The sequence below is a fragment of the Pipistrellus kuhlii genome, unplaced genomic scaffold (genome assembly GCF_014108245.1).
Source record: "Pipistrellus kuhlii isolate mPipKuh1 unplaced genomic scaffold, mPipKuh1.p scaffold_m20_p_17, whole genome shotgun sequence".
In the NCBI taxonomy this organism is placed as follows: Eukaryota; Metazoa; Chordata; class Mammalia; order Chiroptera; family Vespertilionidae; genus Pipistrellus; species Pipistrellus kuhlii.
Genome location: NW_023425482.1, coordinates 30,014,409 through 30,037,494, shown reverse-complemented (window position 1 = coordinate 30,037,494; position 23,086 = coordinate 30,014,409). Strand labels below are relative to the sequence as shown.

At 65.5% G+C, this 23,086-nt stretch overlaps 1 protein-coding gene across 3 annotated transcripts in view; it reads right to left on the bottom strand.

The window, feature by feature from the left end:
- The window catches only part of ZNF423 (zinc finger protein 423), a 174,596-nt gene that overhangs the window by 49,739 nt on the left and 101,771 nt on the right, over window positions 1–23,086 (bottom strand). For all 3 annotated transcript variants that reach the window (XM_036440749.2, XM_045582886.1, XM_036440750.2), the window contains 2 exons: window positions 19,559–22,842; window positions 13,616–13,700 (listed from right to left, as the gene is read on the bottom strand). In XM_036440749.2, coding sequence (XP_036296642.1) covers window positions 13,616–13,700; window positions 19,559–22,842 — 3,369 coding nt within the window. The remainder of the gene's footprint in view (window positions 1–13,615; window positions 13,701–19,558; window positions 22,843–23,086) is intronic.

Sequence of the window (23,086 nt, the reverse complement as noted above, 5' to 3'; positions counted from 1 at the left end):
GCCGGGGTGTGGTCCCGTCCCCACTGGCAGGGTGAGCCCAGAGGCGGTCCCTGCTCCAGTCTCCCCCCGAGTCCACAGAGGCCCCCTCAGCCTCGTGGCATCCTACATGGCCTCCCTCCCAATTAGACTGTCATCAACAGCTTTACCGGCGTCCCCCCACCAGCCCAGCACTCTCCTCGGAACCCGCCGGCAAACGCCACCTCCTCCCTGAAGCCCTCCGGGCATCAGGAGGCACCCGCCCTTCCATCACCACTGGCAAGGGTTCATTTTCTTAAAATATATTTTTATTGGTTTCAGAGAGAACGGGAGAGAGAGAGAGAGAGAGAGAAACATCAATGATGAGAGAGAACCATGGGTCACCTGCCTCCTGCAGGCCCCACACGGGGACGGAGCCCCCAACGTGGGCGTGTGCCCTGACCGGGAATCGAACCCTGACCTCCTGGTTCCTAGGTCGACGCCCAGCCACGGAGCCACGCCGGCAGGGCCCGGGGCCCCTTTTCCGAGCGGAGAAAGACCCATCTGTGTGGACGCCAGGGCCTCAGCGCCATCGTGAGTTTCCGCCTGTAACTCGCCTCCCTGAATGTCATCACGGACCGACCGCCGCCACTGACTCTCGGTCTCCCATGACTTCAAGGACCACTCTCACCATCCAGAGCCACGCACGAATGTCTCAGCAGCATGATGGGGGTCCGGAAACCCACCCATGACAAGATTCTCGGGGTACCCTGTTCAGAGCTGAGCTCGGACGCCTCCCCCTGGCCTGCCTGGCTGGACACAGAGCCAGGCCACCCAGGCCAGCACTGGGCCACCAGCTCAGGGGACAGCGAGGGGGCAGGACCCTCAGTGGCCTGAGGAGGGCCAACGGCAGCTTCGCCAGCTGCAGACGGAGCGTCCCTCACGTGCTCTCTGTCCCCGTCCGTGGAGGAGACGCGGCAGGACAATATGGCCAGGCGTACCGACATCTGGGCCCTCCATCTGATGTGAGAAAAATATATTGTGATGAGCTAATTACGCCCTCGGAGGCGGGGGGGCCAGTCACCATGGCGGGACCGTCGCCGTGCCCTGTGAAATGTCAATGGATTCGGAATTGTCTGAAAACAAATCTGTTTGGGCACAAAATGATTAAACCTGTCAATTTCCTTCCGAGGCCGTAATTATCTCTACTAACACGTTACCCGCCCGAGAGGGGCCCCTGGCCTGCGTCTGTAATCTAGACACCGGCACGTCCCGTCCGCCTCCACACAGCGCCCGCCGGCCGGAGGGAGGGCGCTCGGGGGAGGACCGGACCCAGGTGACACCCAGAAAGTCCATAGCGCCCAGCACCGGGTGGCCCCGGCCAACACGCACACCGCCACACGTCCATCGTATTTGTCCCACCACCAGGCTCAGCGACCCTGGGAACAGCAGCATTGCGTCCCATGATTGGGGTGTGAATGGCTCCTTTGTTTCATAAATTAAAAGGAAATTAAATTCTTTTAAACGTACGGATTGTCTGATTCAGCGGATTGTGCGTGGGTCCGAGGGCCGAAGAGGATCATGGGTTTGATTCCGATCAAGGGCAGGTGCTTGGGTTGCAGGCTTGATCCCAACCCTGGTCAGGGTGACGTTCGGAGGGGCTGGAGGTGGGGCTTCCCCATAGGAATTGGGGGTCTCTGTTGCTCCAGATGGAAGATGCTCCTGTCTCCCCCAGGCCAGGCCCCCCATCACCTCATTAGCCAGTGCACCTGCTCCCCGCAGCTCCTTCCTCAAGGCGGGGTCAGACGGGCACGGGACCCAGGGCAGGATGACCCCCCAGTCCCACCCCTCTCGGCTGTGGCAGGGGGCCTCGAAGGTAACATCACCCCACCCCATCCCCAGAGGCCCTCAGGGTGGCAAGACTCGAATGCAAGGCCCAGGGCAGACACCACCTAATCCCGATCAGAAGGCCAGGGCCACGGGTGCCCTCGGACCATGGGCAAGGGGCGGGGCGAGGCGGGACCTCACCCAGGACCTCTCAGCGCCCCCCGCGTAGCAGCCGAGGCCGGCCTGCCCGCCCCCAGCCCTGCCCCCAGCATCTCCCCTCTGCCAGACCCACACTCCCTCCGCACCCCTTCCCGCCGTGCTGCACCACCGTGGGGACAGGGAAGGCGTCACTGCCTCCTAGCGGTGTGCGTGTTATACAGCCTGTCCACGGTGAGCCCGCCCGCCTCTGCCCCAGGGCCTGCCTGCAGCCCGAACCGGAGAGTGTGTTAACGGACTGCCTCGGGGAGCGCAACACGGCCGTTCCGCCTGGCGTCCGAGCGCCGATCCCGGCAATCCGCCTGGCGTCCGAGCGCCAATCCCGGCAATCCGCCTGGCGTCCGAGCGCCGATCCCGGCAATCCGCCGCTGCCTGCTCCACGGCGGCCCGTTCCGTGTGGAGGGAGAGCCACCGCGTGCTCCACGCATGTGTCCCGTGGAACAGCCCCGGGAAAGGAACGAACGGGAGGACCGCCAGGAGGAGGATGACAAGGTGTCCGTCACGAGAGGCACGTTGCACCCGCGCTGGGGGCCAGCCAACCGCCCGGGGGCAGCAGCACCAGCCGCGGCTCCCAGCCCGAGCCACGAGTGCCCTGGGGCCAGCGCGGAGAGCCTTTCCCTGTCCTCACACCCGCACAGCCCGAAGGGGCACCTCGCCCAGCGCCCGGCGGCACTCCGGCCTCGCCCGGAGGAAGGCAGCCGAGCCTCTGAGGGTCCCATGTTCCATCGGAGCCTCCCAGGCGCCGAGCCCGCTGCCCCCCCAGTGGCTGGCGGGGTAACGGGCATGATGCTTCCGTGCAATTACCACGCCCCCTCCGGTACCTGCCCACGTCCCCGGCACCCCTGGCGTGGCGGGCACCCCGTGTGCGGCTGGCGTGTCCCTCATAAAATCGCTCGGAGCCGTGCGAGCCCGTCCGCACGACAAAGGCGGCCGGGTCTGTGGCCGCGTGGCCAGCCCAGCGCCCCCCTCGCACGCCAGCAAATTAAGACGTTCCCGGCCGCATCTGCGCGGGGAGCCCGAGCCGTACCTGGTCCCCGCCACGTCCCCGCGCCGAGCAGCAGGCGCGGCCCACGCTGGGCGGCCAGCTGTCTGCGTGTGGCGTGCGGATCACAGCTCGGAGCCGGGGGACCTCCGAGGGGCCGGCTCTGCTCTCACAACTGCCTCGCCGCCGGCCTGCTCCCTCCACCGCACGGCACTCACCATCCTTCCCCGCCTTCCAGCTCCGGACCGCGGAGGACTGGGACCGGGAGAGTCTGAACTGGGAGAACTGGGACTGGGGAGAACCGGGACCAGATCTGACAGGCAAGAGGGCCTCCTCCCGCTGCCACCGAGGCAGACATTGCCAACCGAGCGCCTATCCGCTGGCCCGGGGTGAATGGTCAGCTCCTGGGACGTGGTGGCTCCGGCGTCGTCCGGGGCGCTGCTCCCCATCAGGAAGGAAGGAAGGAGCTGGGAGAGGCCAGGGTGCCTGATGGAGCCCCCTTTCCTTGTCTTTATTTTTCCCCCCAAATATATTTGTATTGATGTCAGAGAGGAAAGGAGAGGAAGAGAGAGAAAGAAACATCCGTGATGAGAGAGAATCACCAATCGGCTGCCTCCTGCACGCCCCCCACTGGGGATGGAGCCCACAACCCGGGCCTGTGCCCTGACTGGGAATTGAACCCTGACCCCCTGGATCATAGGTCAACACTCAACCCCTGCGCCCCGCCGGCCAGGCAACAGAGCCCTTTTCTGAGGTTCTCCGGGGCCTTCCACTCCCCGCAGCCGAGAGGCCACGGTGAATGGGAGAAACGAAAGGAACCCCCCCTCCCAAATGCTGAGTGTTTCTTCCCAGGGTCCCCCCAATCCCTCTCCCGGGCCCCCAAGATGTGCCCTCACCCAGCTTCTGGCCGCCCCCTCTTCCCCCCCTCAACCAAAACCAGACAAAGGGAGAAGCCGGCCGGCGGGAGCCTTTCCCAACCGCTCACCAACACCCTCTCCCTCCCGCCCGCGGCCAGCACCTCCCGGCTCAGCCCGCGGCTCAGGGCCGATCCGGTCCCACTTCCCGACGCCCAGCCTCTCCCCCCGGCACAGACCGGTTCGCGTCCGCTGTATGCGCTTTGCTCCGTGCTAACGTGTTCGGTGGAGGACTTTTATTTTTTATTTTCACTCTGCCTCCTCGCCCCAGATACAGCTTTTGTCTTCCGGGGCGGATCAGCTGGCGGAGCGGGAGGCGCCGGGGAGGGAATTCACAGGGGCTCCGTGGTTTCAAAAAGTCAAATTACCTCTGCGCCCGAGCAGGGCCGGTCGGTTAAATGAAAAAATACACATACAGGCGGCCGGGCCGGCGAGGGCCGGCTCCTAATGAAGCCGGGCGTGAGGGCCCGGCGCGGCCGGCGGCGGGTAATTACCGGGCGCCACGCAGCTGCGTCCCACCGGCCCGTCACTCCCGGCGGGGCCTCCGTCACGGAGCCGGGCGCCCAAAACGCCAGCGCGAGGGAGCGTGCCCGCAAAGCTCAGCCAGGGACGGGACGGTCGGCGACCCCGTGCAGGGGGTGGGGGCGGGGCAGGGGGGATCCATGTGAATCTATGTTTACGTTTCTATCTCCCTCTGGTCCACGCCGCCTGGCCGGGGGGCTCCGCTCCCAGCACCATGATCCGGAGGCAGCCGCCGGGGGAGGGATGGACCGAGTCAGACACACGGATTCCCGCGGCAGACCCAGGAGGCCACCCCATGGAGTCACAGCGGACCGGTCCCTTCCCTGCAGCCTGGCCCCATCGCCCGCAGCCCTGTGCTCACCTGGCTGGGGCCGGGGTGCGCCTCCCCAACCTGGTCACGCTGCGTGGCTGCCCCCCCCCCCCCGACCCCCCATCAGCACTGCCAGGCGGCCCCCGCCCAGCCCCGGCTCAACTCCCGAGCCAGGGTGTCCCCTCAGCACATCCTCGGGCGGCCAGACCTGGCCAGCTGCCTGGGAGGCCAAAGGTCAGCAGGAGGGGTCAGCCAGCTCCGTGGTCCTGGCTCACCCACCAAAGGCAGGACAAAGGCACGGGGCCGCTGCCACGGGGGGCCGCACAGACCCTTTCCGGCGAGCCCTCCCGTGTGTATTACACGGCAGTGACCGTCACGCTTCCCCACACACGGCAGGCTTTGACATGGAGTTTTCAAATGGCACTTACATGTGCAGGGACACGGGGAGCGTGTGCAGGGACACAGGGAGAGTGTGTGGGGACACGGGTGCGTGTGCGGGGACACGGGGTGCGTGTGTGGGGACACAGGGTGTGGAGGGGCACGCAGGACCCCCCAGGCTGCAGGGGAGCCGGGATGGGAGCCGGGCCCCGCTGCCTGTGGTCTTCCTCTCGGCTGCGCTTCCCCAGAAGAGTCTGTTTCAAGGTGACCCCGCTTCCCGCGTGCGCCCCGTCCCCGCCCGCCCGCCCGCCGTGGAACCGGGGCTCCCAGTAATTAACACCGCCGCTGATGAGGCCCAGCTGGCAGCTGCCGTGGTGCCAGCATCCTGCACGCCGCAGCCTGGCCCCCGCGGTGGGCACGCCAGCCTCCCTGTCGCCCTGTCCCCCTCCCGCCACGGCCTCGCCGGCCACCGCCCCGAGGACGAGGCGGCGTCGCCCAGCGTGCACAGACGTTCCCGGGAGGCGCTAACGGTTCCCACAGGGGATTCGAGCCGTGGCACCTCCCAGGCGGGAGCACCACGCAGCCACGGAACGTGGCGAGGGAGAGGCGTGTGTGCGGACACGCGCCATTATCAAGCACACAGCGGAGGGGACAGGGGACAGGGCAGCACCGACATCCTAACTCCACGCAGCACAAGCAGGTGCGTGCGAGGGGCAGTGCTCCCGCGGGCGAAGGAGCAGGGACGGACTGTGCTCGGGCCGTCGGAGGTCGGGGCCGAGGGTGCCCGGGGACCGGGCAGGGACAAGAGGGGGCATTCTGGGCCCAGGGGACCAGGTCAGGGCCTGCGCTGTGGCCTCCGTGAGGGGGACGGGGAGCTGTGTGCTGAGCATGAGTCACACACCAGTGCCGGCGTTCTCACGGAGAGGCCCTTCCCCGTGCCCGTCCGGCTGGGCACCCGTCCAGCGGGCGCTGTGTCTACAGCCGCGCTCACAAGGTATCGCAGAGCAGGGTCGGCTAACGCCAGGCGCTGAGCCGCCGTCTTCCCTGGAGGAGGGATTCTGGGTGATTTGCTCCCTTCCCTCTATGTCTCTGTACTTTCATTTTCTTTTTAAATATATCTTATTGATTTTTTTACAGAGAGGAAGGGAGAGGGATAGAGAGTTAGAAACATCGATGAGAGAGAAACACGCCTCCTGCCCGCCCCCCACCGGGGATGTGCCCGCAACCAAGGTCCATGCCCTTGACCGGAATCGAACCCAGGACCCTTGAGTCCGCAGGCCGACGCTCTATCCACTGAGCCACACCGGATTCGGCTGTACTTTCATTTTTCTCGTAAGGAAAACAGATTCCTTGAGGTTTGGCGTTTTTTTTTAAAGAGGAGCGAGCAGGAGGGCTACGACCACCACCACCACCACACCCTGGACTCGGCCCATAAAGCACTGGCATGCCGTTCGGGACCTGCGTCTAGAAACTTCCAGAAAAACAGAACTCTTCGCGCCCATCGCTGGCGGAGGGAATGGTGTCCCCACAGACAGCTCCCGGGCCGGCTCCCGTGGGGGTCTCCGTGGTCGTCTCCGTGGTCCCCGGCGCTGCGCGGACGCGAGGCCGGCTGGAGGGCCAGACACCCCGGCAAAGGCGTGGCACCCCGTGGCCAGGCCCACGGCCCACAGGCCACCCCCCCTTCTTGCTCATTTCGTATGTTTCTAGCAGGTGCCTCAGTTTCCCAGTTCCCCCGATGTGACCACAGCACAGGCTTTCCACGCCAACCAGGCGCAGACCAGAGTGTGTTGTCCCGGGAAGTGTGGTCGCAACCACGCGTGTGACTTGCATGTGGTACCGGGCACACCGAAGACAAGCCCGAGGAAACATGCTTTCCCTTTTTTATTTAACCCCGGGTGCCCACGTCATTGGTCGTACCGTCTAACCCACTGAACAGTGACGGGAATGTTTGCCTTCTTTCTCTCATACCAAGTCTTCAAAATCTGATACACACACACACACACACACACACATGCTTAGCACATATTCTTATTGATTTCAGAGAGTAAGGGAGAGTGGGGGGGGGGGGAGAGAGAGAGAGAAACATCAGTGATGAGAGAGAATCCAGGACCGGCTGCCTCCTGCACGCCCCACACTGGGGACGGAGCCCACCACCCGGGCCTGTGCCCTGACCGGGAATCGAACCCTGACCTCCTGGTTCGTGGGTCGACGCTTAGCCATGGAGCCACGCCGGCTGGCAATCCGACGTGTATTTTGCAGACGGCGCATCCCTGCCTGGACCAGCGCCCGCTCATGGCTTGTGGCTGGCGAGGCGGCCAGTACGGCCCCGGGTGGGAGCGTCCCTGTTCCTGGTGGGATGGGGGCTGCGGGCTCACGGGGGAGAGGGCTCCCCTTCGTGGGGGGCTCCGGGCATCAGGGGCAGAGACCCCGGTTTCCACCTGGACTCTGAGACTGCCAATCGCCACCTGCCGTCCTGCCAGCCCTCCCTCCATCACAGCTGCTCCGGGGGGAGCCCCGAGACCCCCAGCTAGAGCGGAAGGCCCAGGCAGCCCCACGGGGAGGCCGCCCTCTCCCTTCCTGCTTCTGGCCCTGGGGGAGCAGAGCCTGGGCACTGCCCCCTGGTGCTGCCTCCCGCCTGCCGGTGCCCGGGGTGCCGATGGTGGGGAGCGGCACCCGCGCTCTGCCTGCTTCCCCCTCCTCCCCCTGCCGTCCTCCGAGGTCACCTTCCGGCCGGCGCTGCTCAGGGCTCCTGCCGCAGCCCCGGGAGATAAGCCTGGCTGTGGGATGGCACCAGGGAGCCCCATTCTATTTATAATATTAAAATGAGCGCGCGTGTGCCTGGCTGTTCTCCGGGGTTTCTTTCTCCCCCCCCCCTCCCCCTCATAAGGAGAAAAACACAAATTAGCATTTTCCCATTTCCATCTATTGACTAGAAAAATCGCCTGCTCTCAATTAAGACCTATAGCTTTTGGGATGTATGCAACCATTTTATAAAATATTTACGGCGAGATTTGCATTTTCCGCGGGGCCGCGCCAATTCTTGCGTTTCGGGGGAAGGCGGGCCGAGGCCGGGAGAGGGGAGGAGGGGAGGAGGGGGGCAGAAGGCTGCGGGCTGTTTTCCTTGCCTTCTCGGGGTTTCTGAGGTCGTCTTCGATAATCACACTCCGGCCCGCCGGCCAGCCGGCCCGCCCAGGGGCCACTGCCTTCGTTAAGCCTCGGCTCCTTTTGACTGATCTATCCCTTCCCCTTTGAAACGTGCGGGGGCCGGGGCGGGTGTGTGTGTGGCGGGCGGTGCGAACATTTCTCTCCGCGTGTAGAGGCGCGCCGTCAGGAGCGCACCGATTTCCCGGGTAATTTGCAGTTGTATATTTTATGTTAATTCCGCCGAAAATACCGCGCCCCTGCCAGGCTCGGGAGCGGCGCGCTGTGATATGAATAATTTCTAGAGAATCATTTTTTCCCCCCTTCATTTAAGATCTGGCACCTTTTTAAGATTTTTAATAATAGCGACAAGGAGGGAGATTTAGAACAGGCGACCGCACGGCAGGCGCCATGCGAGCGCGCACGAGTAACTGCAGGCAACGCCGCCGCCACAGCTGTTTTTCCTTGTCACGTAATCACTGTTTACCAAACTGTTTGTTTGGGCTTTTTGGTTCGTAATAAAATATTTACCCGCTCTCAGCTGTAATAAGGAGACATTGACGGGATGCTATAGAGGTTTGAGAGGACGATTGATCTGTTTATCTTATTTTACTTTTTTCCGGGAAGCGAGCGCGGCATCCGAGTTCTATTTCGGTGGGCGGGTCAAGGTTCGCGGAACCGGGCTCCGTGACAGAGTCTGTTCCCCGGTTTACTGGGTGGGAGCCGGTGAGGGGCAAACATCAGTGTTTTGTTAGCCCGCTGCTGGGTCGGGATGCTGGCAGACAGCGTCCTTTAAATTTTATTTATTGATTGACTGAATTGAGAGAGAAACGGTGACTGGCCGTTGCACTAATTGATCGTTCACCGGCTGCTTGTCTGTGCCCTGACTGTGGAGCCAGCGGGAGAGGGGGAGTCGGTGGGGGGGGGTCCCTGGCGCTGAGGCCCCAGCTCTGTGGGACGTGGTGTCTGGGGTCTCAGGACCCCATCGGTCCGAGCACCTGCCATCCAGGCGCTCAGAGGCCCCGTCAGCGCCGCCCAGCGTGGCCCGCGGGCTTTGCGGCCACCCTGAGGACACACCCCGAAGCCAGGCCAGCGGAACCAAGAGCTGGACGGGCCCTGGAACCTGGGCCGGATCCCGGTCCCGGCCTCCTCGCAGCCTCGCTCCCCACTCGGAGGAGAGACACAGAGGCCAGGGGCAGGGGCAGGGGCAGGGAGCTGGGCCGGGCGCCCCGGGCGGCGGGGAGCGGGCAGGGACCGCGCGTTTATCACCCGCCGGCGCGGAGATTGACGGCAGCGGCTGCGCCCACACTGAGGCCCACACTGAGCCATTAGCTCGTAATGGCCCGAAGGCTCCAGGCCCGGCCGCGCGGCTGCAGCCCGGCCAGACTAATGACTGCGGGTCCCGGAATCCATCAGCACCGCTGGGGGCTCCGGCCGCCCGCGCTCCCAGCTCCATCTCAGGATGTCCCCCGTGCTTGGCGCCGGGCCAGGGTCCGTGGTGGCCGTGCGGCCCCGGGATTCCTCTGAGTCGTGTTCACAGGAAGGGGGGGGGGGCGGGTTCTGCAACTCGGATCCTGGCGGTAAGTCCCACACACGCAGTTGGAGCCGAATTACTGTTTGGTTGGGACTGAATTTCCCGCTTCCTGTCCTGAACTAGAGATGCTCTGTCCCAAAGTGCTTCACAGGGCCCCCCAAAATGAGAGAGAGAGAGAGAGAGAGAGAGCGAGCAAGAGAGAGAGAGAGGAGGCCCCAGAGTCCAGGGCCTCACCGCCTCCTCCAGGAAGCCCTCCCGGCTTCTCTGGGCACCGGTCTGAGCCACCCACACCCTGTCACCGCTCTCTCTGGACTACCAATCCCACCAGCCCCCCCTCACCTACCGCCTGCGCCCCAGTCCCACTGCCAGGCCCGTGGAGGCGGGGTCTGACGAGGACTTGCTCACCACCCCCTCCCCCTGCAGCAGGGGCACACAGCTGGGCGCCGGGAGCTTCTGGCGATGGAAGGCTGACCACTGGGCACATCCGCAGCCCAGGATGGGGGCGGGGGGCGGGGGCAGGGAGCGGGGGCTGGGGGCCGGGGCAGGAGGCTCCCTGTGTCGAGGACCATCCCCCCCCCCACCCCCCAGGCTGCGGGTGCGGCAGGCGGGCCGCTCCTGCTGATGGAAACCAGGTCAGGGGAGGCGGCGGGCGGCGTTTCCGGGGGTGCGGTTCCTCCGGGAAGGCCTCCGCGAAAGCCTCACACCGAGCGGGAGAGACGCGGGGGAGCCGAGCCGCGCTCCCCGGCGGCCCCGCAGCTGCCAAAATTACCGCAAACTGACCTACAAAGAGCGTTTCTATTTTCCGCGCAAACCCCACAGGTTACCGCGGAGCCGCCGGCGGGGCGGCACGCAGGAGCGGAAGCGGCCCCAGCAGCGCCCCCACGGAGCCGGCACCCCGGTTTCCTGGAGGAACGTGTCCCCGAAACCCCGAGGAGAGGGGAGGGTGGGGGGAGGTCCCGGCACCCGGGCAGAGGGGGAATCTGGGCGCTCAGAGGCGGGGCAGGTGCGGAAGCTCCCGGTGCCCCATGGGCAGGGCCCCATGGAGGCGGTGTGCGTGGCGCCCCCTGCAGTTGTGCAGCCCACAACCTGCCCAAGCGCACCCCACACGCCCCAGCCCCCAGGGCTCCCTGCCTCTCAAACAGCACTGGTTCCAGAGGCGTGCGCTGTGTGTGGCTGCACAGGGGCCTCGGTGAAGGGCCCTGAACTAGCTCTCATCGCTTCAACTCGGACGTTTTTATTTTCTTTCTTTTTTTTCTTTTCTTTTTTTTAAATGTATTTTCTGCCGAAACCGGTTTGGCTCAATGGATAGAGCGTCGGTCTGGGGACTGAGAGGTCCAGGGTTCGATTCCGGTCAAGGGCATGTACCTTGGTTGCGGGCACATCCCCAGTAGGGAGTGTGCAAGAGGCAGCTGATCGATGACTCTCTCTCATCGATGTTTCTAGCTCTCTATCTCTCTCCCTTCCTTTCTGTACAAAATCAATAAAAATATATTTTTTTAAAAATGTATTTTCTTATTGATTTCAGAGAGGAAGATAGAAGCATCCCTGAGGAGAGAGAATCATGGGTGGGCTGCCTCCTGCACGCCCCCCACTGCGGATGGAGCCCGAAACCCGGGCCTGTGCCCTGACCGGGAATCGAACTGTGACCTGGGTCACAGGTCTGCCTTCCAGCCCCACGCCAGGCAGCGGGCGGAGTCTCATTTTCCAGCCCAGGCCCTGGATTTCCATTCCGCACCAACGCTGAGCAGAGCGGGTTCTCCCTCTGTGTCTGAGAGCTCCCGGGCCACAGAGAAGAAGGATGAGCAGCCCATCACTGAGCGCCCTAATCCCGAGATCAGAGGCCGCCGACACGCCTCCCCCGCTCCCGCCCACCGCGAAGCCCGGCCCCTCAGGGCGCGGGAAGGGGCTGAGGGTCCGGGAACCACCGAGCCCAGCACCACGGACGCCCTGGGATGGCCCACTGCCACCCGCAGGCCACAACTCCCCGAGGACACAGAGGGCAGCGTTCCTGATTAGGTCCCGAGGCCAGTCCCTGCTCCCCCCCCCCACCCCTCCATGGGTTCCCCAGGTGCCCACAGAGCCCCGAGCAAGGACCCCGGGGCCCACCCAGGTCACAGCACGTTCATCCTTTAAGGAACGTCCTCAGGCCCGTGCCCAGCCTCTCCGGCAGAGGCTGATCGGAGACAGGTCCACAGGCGGAGGACCTGTCTTCCCCCGCAAATCTCCCCCCCGGGGTCCGAGCCCCCCCAGTGCCCTGGGAGGGCTGCACACGCCTCGCACATACATGTTCAACACACCAGGGCCAACTCCTCCTCCAGCCACCAGGGGGCCTGCCTCTGCCCAGCACCCACGAGCCTCTGCTCCAAGGCCGGGGAGCTTTGCGGCAGCATCTGGGGGGCCGGGGCCAGCGGGGGCTGATGGGAGGTGGGGACGGGGGCTGGGCGGAGCCAGGCCACGCGGGCAGGAGGCCAGCAAGACAGAGCTGTGTGCTGTCCCAAGCGTGTGGTGTGGCTGCAGGGGGAGGGGAGGGGTGTCTGAAAGCTAGGGGGGCCCAGGGGGGCCTCTGTCTCCATGTGTGGGGGGGGATTCCAAGGTGACCCCAGCGCTGAGATTTCCAGAGGCTTCGCCCGTCCACGAGCTCCACACCACGGCCGGCCGGCTGCTGCCGGAGCGGGTGCCGGGGACCCGTTTCCAAGGCGACGTGTCTGTGTCCCCGAGTCGTTGTGACCCGGCCGGAGGCTGCAGGCCACGGAGGGGCCCCCGCCATAAACAGAACGCTTAGTGTCCGCCGGGAGGGCGCGGCAGCCGGCCGCGGGGGCAGCTCAGGCCCCGCAGGGTTTACGAGAGCCGCCCCGCTGACGGCCACGCCGCCCGCCCGGCCCCTGGTGCCACCAGCGCCCGGAGGCCACGTGGGGCCCGGCCACTTAGCGGGGGAAGCTGTCCACGGGGACCCGGGCCCAAGAGCTGCTCTGAAAACACAGAGCCTCCCTCTGCCCCCCGCCGGGCTCCGGGCCTGGCTTTCCTCCATTCACACCTCCCGCCGGCAGCTGCCACCTTCCCAGCCTCCAGGGCCCACGGGGCACAGGGCACAAGCCAGATATAGCCTCTCCCCCCTCCTCGCTGTCCCCAGCCCCCACCGTCTCCTGCCCTCCCCTCCGGGCCAGGCCAGGCGGCCTCTGTCCTCCCCCACCCCCCTCAGCCCTGCCTCCCGGCTGTCAGCCCTGCCTCCCACAGCCACGTCCAGCCACACCTGCTCCAGAACCATCCATGGCTCCCGGTGCCTCAGCCCGAGGCTGCACACACAGGAGCCCACAGGGACCAGCCCTCTCCCCAGAGCCAACCGTGAACACAGGAACTTCAGGCCCCCGACCCCAGCATGCAGCCGAGCGGCCCCCTTACCGACCACGTGGTCCCCTTACCGACCATGTGGTCCCCTTACCGACCATGTGGTCCCCTTACCGATCACGTGGTCCCCTTACCGACCATGTGGTCCCCCTTACCGATCACGTGGTCCCCCTTACCAATCATGTGGTCCCCCTTACTGATCACGTGGTTCCCCTTACCGATCATGTGGTCCCCCTTACCGATCACGTGGTCCCCCTTACCGATCACGTGGTCCCCCTTACTGATCACGCTACCGATCACGTGCCCCCCTACTGATCACGTGGTTCCCCTTATCGATCACGTGGCCCCCCTTACCGATCACGTGGTTCCCCTTACTGATCACGCTACCAATCACGTGGTCCCCCTTACCGATATGTGGCCCCCCTTACCGATCACGTGGTTCCCCTTACCGATCACGTGGTTCCCCTTACCGATCACGTGGTTCCCCTTACCTATCATGTGGTTGGCTACGTGGATCTGGATCTCACGCTCGCTCTCGAAGGTCATCTGGCACTTGATGCACTGGTAGGTCTTTTTCTGTTTGGAAAGTGAAACAGGGAGGTGTTAGCCGGAGGAAGGAGAGAGTAGAGGCAGGAGGTCCTGCAGCCCCACTCGGGGATCCCCCCCCGCCCACTCGGTCACCGTGGGCAGTGTCCCTCCCGCCTGCTTCCGGACCAGCTCGCCAGCCGGGGCACGGGGGTCAGGCTGCCTTCCAGAGCAGCTGCCCCTCCCACACACAGTTCACAGCGGAGTCCACCCACCCGCCTCCACCCACCCACCCACCCCTCCTCCACCCACTCACCTCACCCCACTCACAGTGACACACCCACACCCCAACGACAACCAGCTCCCCATCACAGGTGCAGCACCCCGAGGAGTGACGGCCACAGTCCACGCAGGCCGCCGGCCAGGCTGGTCCCTAACGCAGCCTCGGCATCCCCCCCAGACCCTCGTCGCCACACCCGCCGTGTCCATGTCCCGACACGCACCTGCAGCCTCCGACGCCGTGTGCACAGCCCCCCCAGGTACGCACCCCCGCGACCATTCCCGCAGACGCTGTGCCCACCTGTGCCCTCACACACAGGCGGGCACACACTCACACAGGCAAGCACACACTCACACAGGCAAGCACACACTCACGCAGGCACACGCTCACACACGCAGGCACATGCTCACACAGGCAAGCACACACTCACACGCAGGCACACACTCACACAGGCACACACACACGCAGGCACACACTCACACATGCGGGCACACACTCACACAGGCAGGCATACACTCACACACGCAGGCACACACTCACACAGGCAGGTACACACACAGGCAGGCACACACTCACACACGCAGGCACACACTCACACAGGCGGGCACACACTCACACACGCAGGCACACACTCACACAGGCGGGCACACACTCACACACGCAGGCACACACTCACACAGGCGGGCACACACTCACACACGCAGGCACACACTCACACAGGCATACACACGCAGGCACACACTCACACATGCGGGCACACACTCACACAGGCAGGCACACACTCACACACGCAGGCACACACTCACAAAGGCTCACCACACACACCCGCGAAGGTGCACGTGGCCCAGCAGCCTGGCACAGAGACGGCCCCGAGGCCTCGCCTGCCAGGCAGGGGCACCCATGCCCAGAGCGGAGGGCACCCACCGGCAGGGCTGTCGGTCCCCAGGCTGGTGGGACGAGCACTGGGAGAAGCAGTGAGGCCTCTCTCTCTCTCTCTCTCTCTCTCTCTCTCTCTCTCTCTCTCTCCCCGATTTCCCGCTGCACCCTGGGCCGCCGCCCCCTCCTCGCCCAACACCTCCTCTCTGTGTGTCTCCCCTTCTCCGTCCCCGAGAGACGCCCTCTCCCGCTGGAGCCCTGGCCCCGCCAGGCGACAGGCACACACAGAACCCGGCATTCGGAGCAGCTGCCTTCCCTCCCCGCTGCCCAGGGGAGGGCAGGGCCCCGGAGAAGCAGCGCTGAGCCCAGGCCTGAGGCCAGGGCTGCCTCCCGGCCTGGCCCCGCGCAGCCGCAGCCGCAGCCAGAGGCCCGGGCCGAAGGAGGACACCCCAGGCCCGCGGTCGGCAAACTCATCCGTCCACAGAGCCAAACACCAACAGCACAACAATGGACATTTCTTCGGAGAGCCACATTGTTCAAACATAAACTCCTTCTCACGCCACTTCTTCCACACAGACTCGCCCAGGCCGTGGTGTTTGTGGAAGAGCCACACTGCAGGGGCCAAAGAGCCACATGTGGCTCCCGAGCCGCCGTTTGCCGATCACGGGGCTGGAGGAGCGGACACGGGGTCAGCAGGGCAGGAGGGGAAGAACACAGAGCTGCTGGGCTTCCGGGAGGGCGACCACGGCTCATGAGCAGGCACTCTTTATCGGAACGCTCACCGTCCCTCACCACCTACTGTGTGCAGGCTGCTCATCACCTACTGTGTGCAGGCACTGTTTACTCGGAACACTCACCGTCCCTCATCACCTACTGTGTGCAGGTACTCTTTACTAGGAATGCTCACCGTCTCTCACCACCTTCTGTATGCAGGCTGCTCCCCATTTACTGTGTGCAGGCACTGTTTACTCAGAACGCTCACCATCGCTCACCACCTACTGTGTGCAGGCTGCTCACCACCTACTGTGTGCAGGCTGCTCATCACCTACTGTGTGCAGGCACTGTTTACTCGGAACGCTCACCATCGCTCACCACCTACTGTGTGCAGGCTGCTCACCACCTACTGTGTGCAGGCACTGTTTACTCGGAACGCTCACCATCGCTCACCACCTACTGTGTGCAGGCTGCTCACCACCTACTGTGTGCAGGCACTGTTTACTCGGAGTGCTCACCATGGCTGCAGGGATGAGAAAATGGAGTTTCAAGAGGCTCAGCCACTCGGCCACAGCCCCCGCAGGGATTCAGGCTCGGCAGGCTCCCGCCGGAGCCCGCATCTCGCTATTGTTCGGGGCTCCCAGCCCCAGACCCCGAGCAAGGCTCTGGTCAGGTGACGGAAGCCGGTGGGACTGGGCGAGGCCTCTCTGGACGCCTTTCCCGCTCAGGGAGGGCTGGGAGAGCACCCGTCGCCCCCGCGGCACCGGGGCCGGGGATGGGGGACGCTGTTATTACCCACACACTGGGGCGGCGGGAACCTCGATGCTTCACGCTCCAGCCAACAGCAGCCTCGGCCCCACGGGAACCCGGTCCTCCGAGAGCCGGTTGCTATGGATACGCTCCCGAGGGTCCCAGCCTGCCAGCCCCTGAGCCCCTCGCCGCCCCCAGAGTCTGCTCCTGCCGGCCTGAGTCCCGGGGGAGGGGGGCGGCGGGCGGGTGGGCGGGCAGACAGCTGGGCCCCTGCCCCCGGGCGTGCCCAGGCAGGGGGCCAGGCCCTGGAGGCGGCGCCCTCCGCGGGGAGGTGCGGGCTTTGTCTCGCTCCGTCTGCACACGGCCCTCTGCCCGGGCCTCGCTGGGGCCGCCGCTCCCCTCCTCCCCGCAGGCCCGGCCGCCGCTGAGGCCCCTCGGTCTGACCCGGCGCCGCCCGCGCAGCTGTGCATCCTGGGGTCCGCGGCGCCCCTTTCTGAGCCCGGATCCTCTCTCTGCCAAGACAGAGGTCACAGCAAGGCTCCCGGGTGGTTGCCATGGAAACGACAGAAGAGCCGATGCCGACACAGTGGGGGCTTCGGGAAGCAGGACTTGAGGTGCAGGACGGAGACGGGGAAGGAGGTGGCGCCAGCAGCCCCCGCGCCAGGGCGGGCAGCGCCAGAGCGGGCAGCGCCAGAGACAGGGATGGGCCGGTGCACCCGGGAGGGGCAGAGCAGGGCCCCGCGAGCATGGGGGTAACCGACCACCCAGCCCCGCCCACGCCCGTCTCGCCCGTCTCAGTACCAGGCTGGGCTCAGGCTGGGCCCAGCCAGGCCGTGGCACCGCCATCAGCTGGCTCATGCCCGTCTCTGCCTCTCGAGAGCAGGGCATCCTCATCCCGCGGTCAGCAAACCGCGGCTCTCGAGCCACATGCGGCTCTGTGGTCCCTGGAGTGTGGCTCTTCCACAAAATGCCACGGCCCGGGCGAGTCTGTGTTGAAGAAGTGGCGTTAGAAGACGTTTATGTTTAAAAACTGTGGCTCTCCAAAGAAATGTCCATCGTTGTGCTGTTGGTAGTTGACTCTGTGGACGGGCGTGGGGATGACACACGGGAGAAGGACAGGGAGGGCAGCCCGCTATGCGCCCTCCATCCTCGGCGAGAAGTACAGCCTGGGAGTGAGTCACAGCAGCCAGCCCCTGCCCATCGGAGCGGAGGCACACCCAGAGCTGGGGGGCGGGGGGAGAAGGGGGGCCCTCCCTGGCCCCCATGTCCGCGTTGGGGGAGGATGCTGCCACTCTGACGCTATTGTTCCTATCACCCGGTGGCCTGACCGCGAGGACAGAGGCCCAGAGCCGTCAGTCACGGGCGGGGCCTCAGTCCGTGTGGCTCAGTGGACAGAGCATCAGCCTGCAGACTGAAGGGCCCGATACTGGTCAAGGGCACAAACCCTGGTTGTAGGCTCGATCCCCAATTGGGTACATGCAAGAGGCAACCAGTTCATGTGTCTCTCTCACATCGATGCTTCTCTCTTTCTTTCTGTCCCCCTCCCTTCCGCCCTCTAAAAATCAATGGGAAAATATCAGCAGATGAGGATTAACCCCAAAAAGAGTCACAGGTGAGACCAGGAGAGGACACTTTAACCCACCCCCCCGACTTCAGGCCCAGATGCTCCCAGGTCCTCTCCCACTCGGCCGGCCAGCAGGCTGAGGCCGAGGACAGAACTGGGCAGCAGTGACCGGGAAGGGCCACGATCAGGGCCTAGCTTGGGGGGGCTGGACCAGGGACCCCCCCAAAGCGCCTCCCCCTGCAGAGTCTGCCTTCACTCCCTCCAGCCCCCTCGTTCCCTCACCAGCTCTCCCCCTCAAATGCCCGGGCCCAGATCCCTGTTCTGAACACACAGCAAACACCCCTGTCTCCCACGGGCTCCTGAGGCAGGGGGCTGCCCCCAAACCCCTCCTCCCTGCCCGCGGCGCCCACAGCGGCCCTACAGGGGGGGAGACGCGTCTGGGGTGTGCATGGAACCGCCTCGATCTGGGAACAGGACTGCCTGAGCCTGTGGGGATCCCCCACCCGTCCTGTCTGACACGGAGGACCCCGGCGGCTCCAGGCCCGCCCTCAGGTGCCCCCGGCCGCAGTCCCCAGAGCCCGGGGGGACCCTCCTGGAGCCCAGACGCCGCTGCCTTGTAACCACTGGCAAGGGGCCTGCGACACCCCTGGGACCTCCATGGCAGGTCCGTTTCCGACTCCGTGGCTGATAGGCCACCCAAACATACTGGATATTCACGACAAATTTGATGAATGAATGACTCAATCAATCAATGGATCGTTATTGAAAACAGCAAGCGGGACCATTTCTAGGGTGTTCCTGTACCGGCAACTGCACTAACTGTCCTGCAGCTACTGCTGCTGCTGCAGATGGTACTGGCCAATGGTTAGAGCCAGCACGCCTGAGCCCTGAATGGCAGGCCCGGGCCTCGATGGGGATGTCCCCTCTGTGAGCTGTCAGGACTCCCGGCTCCAAAGCTGGGGAGGCAGAGCGGCTCTCCCCGCAGGCCCCCCCACACCCGCCCTCCTCACCCTTCCCGTCCTCCCTGTCCATCGCAAGGATGGCAGCACTACGCCTGGAGCTCTCACTGGTGCCACGTGACTGGAGAAGGGGAGCGAGCCCTGAGCAACTCACGATCACAACACGTGCCCCCACCGGTGCGGCTCAGTGGATAGAGCGTCGGCCTGCGGACTGAAGGGTCCCAGGTCCCAGGTTCGATTCCGGTCAAGGGCACGCACCTTGGTTTCACGGGCACATCCCCAGTCAAGGGTGTGCAGGAGGCAGCTGATTGATGTTTCTCTCTCATCGACGTTTCTAACTCTCTCTCCCTCTCCCTTCCTCTTAGTAAAAAAAAAAAAAAAAAAAATCAACAAAATACATTTAAAAAGAAAAATACATTTAAAAAAAAGATTACAGCATGCACTGCCTCCGCCACTGCCCGGCCCTTCCCCGGGGGACGCCACGGCTGACATCACAGACCCCCACAGCTCTATCAGGCCAAGACGATGACACCCCTTCCCCACGGGGGCTTTGGCAAAGGAGGCGTGTGTCACACAGCGGGGAGGGGCCCTGGCCACACGGGGTCCCTACGAAACCCGTCGCAACCGCGAGGTTCCCCCGCCCAACACTGCAGAGCGCGCCCCAGGCAGCACAGGGCTCGGCGTGGGGGCTTCCGTGGGGCCCACCCACGCCCCGAGGCGCGCACAGGGCTCGGGCGCAGGGCGCAGGCCCGGCGGCCGCACTTACCCGGGGCACCGGCGAGGTCTGGCTGCCCTTGCGTGGCCCGCCGGTCTCCGGCGTGAGGTCGCGGTGGTCCAGCTGCACGTGGCTCTCCAGGTCCTCCGCGCTCTCGAACTTGACACTGCACTCGGGGCAGCGCAGGCCGGCGCAGGGCCGGTCGGCGGGCTCGGGCGGGGCGGGGCCGCCCGCCTGCCCGTTGGCGCTGCGGGCCACGCAGCCGGCGCACAGGCCGTAGGGCAGCCCGTGGACGTCCAGCTTCACCAGGTCCTGCTTGGAGCGGAAGTCCTTGAGGCACAGCGCGCACTTGTAGAGCTTGGGCAGGCCCTGGCCGTTGGGCGAGGAGGCGGCCGAGCTGCCCGCCAGCTTCTGCATGTGGAAGGTGCCGTGGATCTTGAGCTCGAGCGTGGAGGTGACGGTCTGCATGCAGACCACGCAGCGGAAGCCGGTGAGCGAGTTGCGCAGGTCGGGGTGCATCTGGCAGTGCTCGATGAACTCCTCCTCGCTCTGCAGCGGCAGCTTGCAGATGCGGCAGGTGCCCGTGTCCAGGCTCTTGCTGTGCGTGACCTTGTGCTCGGTGAGCGTGAGCAGCGAGGGGAAGCGCTCGCCGCAGATGGGGCACATGTAGTGCTTGGCGGGGCCGCGGTGCGTCTGCAGGTGCTCCCGCAGGCCGCTCTCCGAGAAGAAGGTGCGCGCGCACACGTTGCACTTGTGGCTGCCCTTGATGAACTCGGCCTTCTTGCGGGAGCCGTCGTCCTCGCCGGGCCGGATGTGGTGGTCGCGCAGCCGGTGGTTCTGCAGCAGCGTCTCCATGGTGTAGGCCGCGCCGCAGATGTCGCAGCCGTACATGGGCTCCGAGGCGTCCACGTCGTCCTCGCTGGCCTCGTGGCTGTTGGGCGCCTCGGCGTTCTTGAGCAGCAGGCCCGGCAGGTCGGCGGGCTCGGCTTTCTTGGCGGCGCCGGCGGCGGCGGCGGCCGAGGCCGCGGGGGGCACCCCGTTGGCCGTGCCGTTCTCGGCGGCGGCGTCGAACACGCAGTGCTTCTCGCGCAGGTGCTTCTCCAGCAGGATGATGGCGTGGAAGGCCTTGCTGCAGAAGCGGCAGTTGTACTTCTTGCTGTGCGTGGTGATGTGGCACTGCAGCTCCACCTCGGTGCCGAAGGCCTCGCCGCAGAAGATGCACTTGTGGGCGCGGGCCGGGTTGCCCAGGTGGCTGTGCTTGACGTGGGCCTGCAGGTCGGCCTCCTTGCGGAAGTCCCAGGCGCAGGCCGTGCAGCGGTACATCTTCTTCTCGTTGCTGTGCTTCACGGCCAGGTGCACCTGGATGGACACCTTGGAGTCGAAGACCTCCTGGCACAGCGTGCAGTGGTACAGCACGAAGGTGTGCATGTCCAGCAGGTGCTTCTGCAGGTCGTCCACCGAGGAGAACTGCTTGTCGCAGCTCTCGCACACGTAGTGCGTGGACGTGGTCATGTAGTGCACCGTCAGGTGCTGCAGCAGGGACTCCTGGGAGTCGAAGTCCTCCTTGCACTGGGGGCAGGCCTGCTTCCGCAGCAGCAGCTCCAGGTGCAGCCGCAGGTGCGTCTGGAAGCCCTCGAAGCTGGCGAACTTGAGGTCGCACTGGTTGCAGGGGTACTCGCCGTTGGAGAGGGCGTCGCCGCCGCCGCCGAGCGCCAGACGCTGCCGCTTGGGCGAGGACACCTCCACGTCGGAGGACGCGGGGCTCTGCTCGGCCTTGGACTTCTTGCCGTGGGCCAGCGGGATGTTCTTGTGGTTCTCCTTGATGTGCTTGGTGAGCTTCAGGATGGAGCCGAAGATGGGCGAGTTGGTGCAGTAGGGGCAGGAGTAGACCTCCATGAAGGACTGGGCGGGCCGCGCCACGGGCGACTCCAGCTTGGCGCCGCCCGCACCGCAGTGGGCCTGCTGGATGTGCTCGGCGAGCGAGGCCTCGGTCAGGAAGCCCAGGGAGCACTGGCTGCAGAAGAAGGCGTTGGCGCCCTCGGGAGCGGCGGCGGCCGCGGCGGCCGCGCCGGGCCCGCCGTGCGACAGGCGGATGTGCTCCTGCAGGCTGTTGAGGTCGGCCAGCATCTCGGGGCAGTAGTTGCAGTGGAAGGCGGCCAGGCCGGCGAAGGGCAGCGCGGGCGAGGCGTGGCCCTTGTGCAGCTTGAGCACGTGCTCGCTGAGCGTGTAGAGCGTGGGCACGGTGTCCAGGCACACCTGGCAGGTGTGGCTCTGCTGCGGCTTGTCGGCGTGCGCGGTCTTCAGGTGGATCTCCAGCACGGCCAGGCCGGGGAAGTCCCGCTTGGCGCAGTAGGGGCAGCTGTAGGCCACCTTGGGCCAGCCGGGCCCGTCCTCCCGCGGTGGCTTCTTGGCGCCCCGCAGCGGCTTCAGGGCGGAGTCCGGGGTGGAGCCGCGCTCGGCCGAGGCGCTGGAGTCGGGCGTGGCGCTGCTCATGGAGGCGGCGCTGCCCAGCACGGGGTCCGGGCTGGCGCTGTGGGTGCTGGAGTCGGGCTGCCGGTGGCTGTCCAGGTGGCAGTAGACGCCCTCCACGGAGGAGAACTGCTCGGGGCACATGGGGCACTTGTGCTCCTGGCGGGCGTGGGCCTGGTGGATGTGGGCCAGCAGCGCGGCCTCGTCCCCGAAGGCGTCGGGGCAGTGGATGCACTGCAGGTCGGCCTTCTCCGAGAGCTGCGGGTGCCGCGCCAGCAGGTGCCGCTCCAGCGCCTCCGACTGGCCGAACGAGTCCTCGCAGTAGTCGCACAGGAAGTCGTCCTTGCCGCCGCGGGCCTCCTTCTCGCCCCCGCCGCCCCCGCCCTTGGCCAGGTGCTCCTTGTTGCGCTTGTGCGCCTGCATGTGGCTCTGCAGCGAGCTGGTGGAGGAGAAGCCGCGCTTGCACACGGGGCACTTGAAGGGCTTGCTGGAGCTGTGCGTCTTGAGGTGGATCTTGAGGTGGTCGCTGCGGGAGAAGGCGGCCTCGCACTCGTGGCAGTGGTACTTCTTGTCGCCCGTGTGCAGCTTCACGTGGCGGTCGCGGCTGCGCTTGTGCTTGAAGAGGCGGCTGCAGAAGGTGCACTTGAAGGGCAGCTTGTCGCTGTGGATCTGCTCGTGCCGCTTCAGGTAGCTCAGGCGGATGAAGGACTTGTCGCAGAACTGGCACGGGTACGGCAGCCCCGTGCCCCCCTCCTCCTCGCCCAGGCCCAGCTCGCAGCCATCCCCGATCATCTGCGTGGGGGACGCCACATCCTTGCTGGAGGGCGACGAGGCCACCCAGGAGAGCTGCGGGTCGTCGTCAGCATCTGGGGGGGCGGGGGAGGGGGAGAGCGGATTAGAGGCGATTCCCAGGGCGGCCGCCGCGAGACAAGGATGGGGCGGAGGCTTGCAGCTGGCGGCCGGGGGTGGGGGGGTGTTAAAGGGAGGGGAGGAGGGTGGGAAGGCCGGGGCCACGAGGACCCTCCAGTCTGCAGAGGGTGTGGCAGGGGGGCAGCGGCGGAAGGAAATGGAGGACATCTGGCCGGGCCTCAATGGACAAGGTGTCCCCGT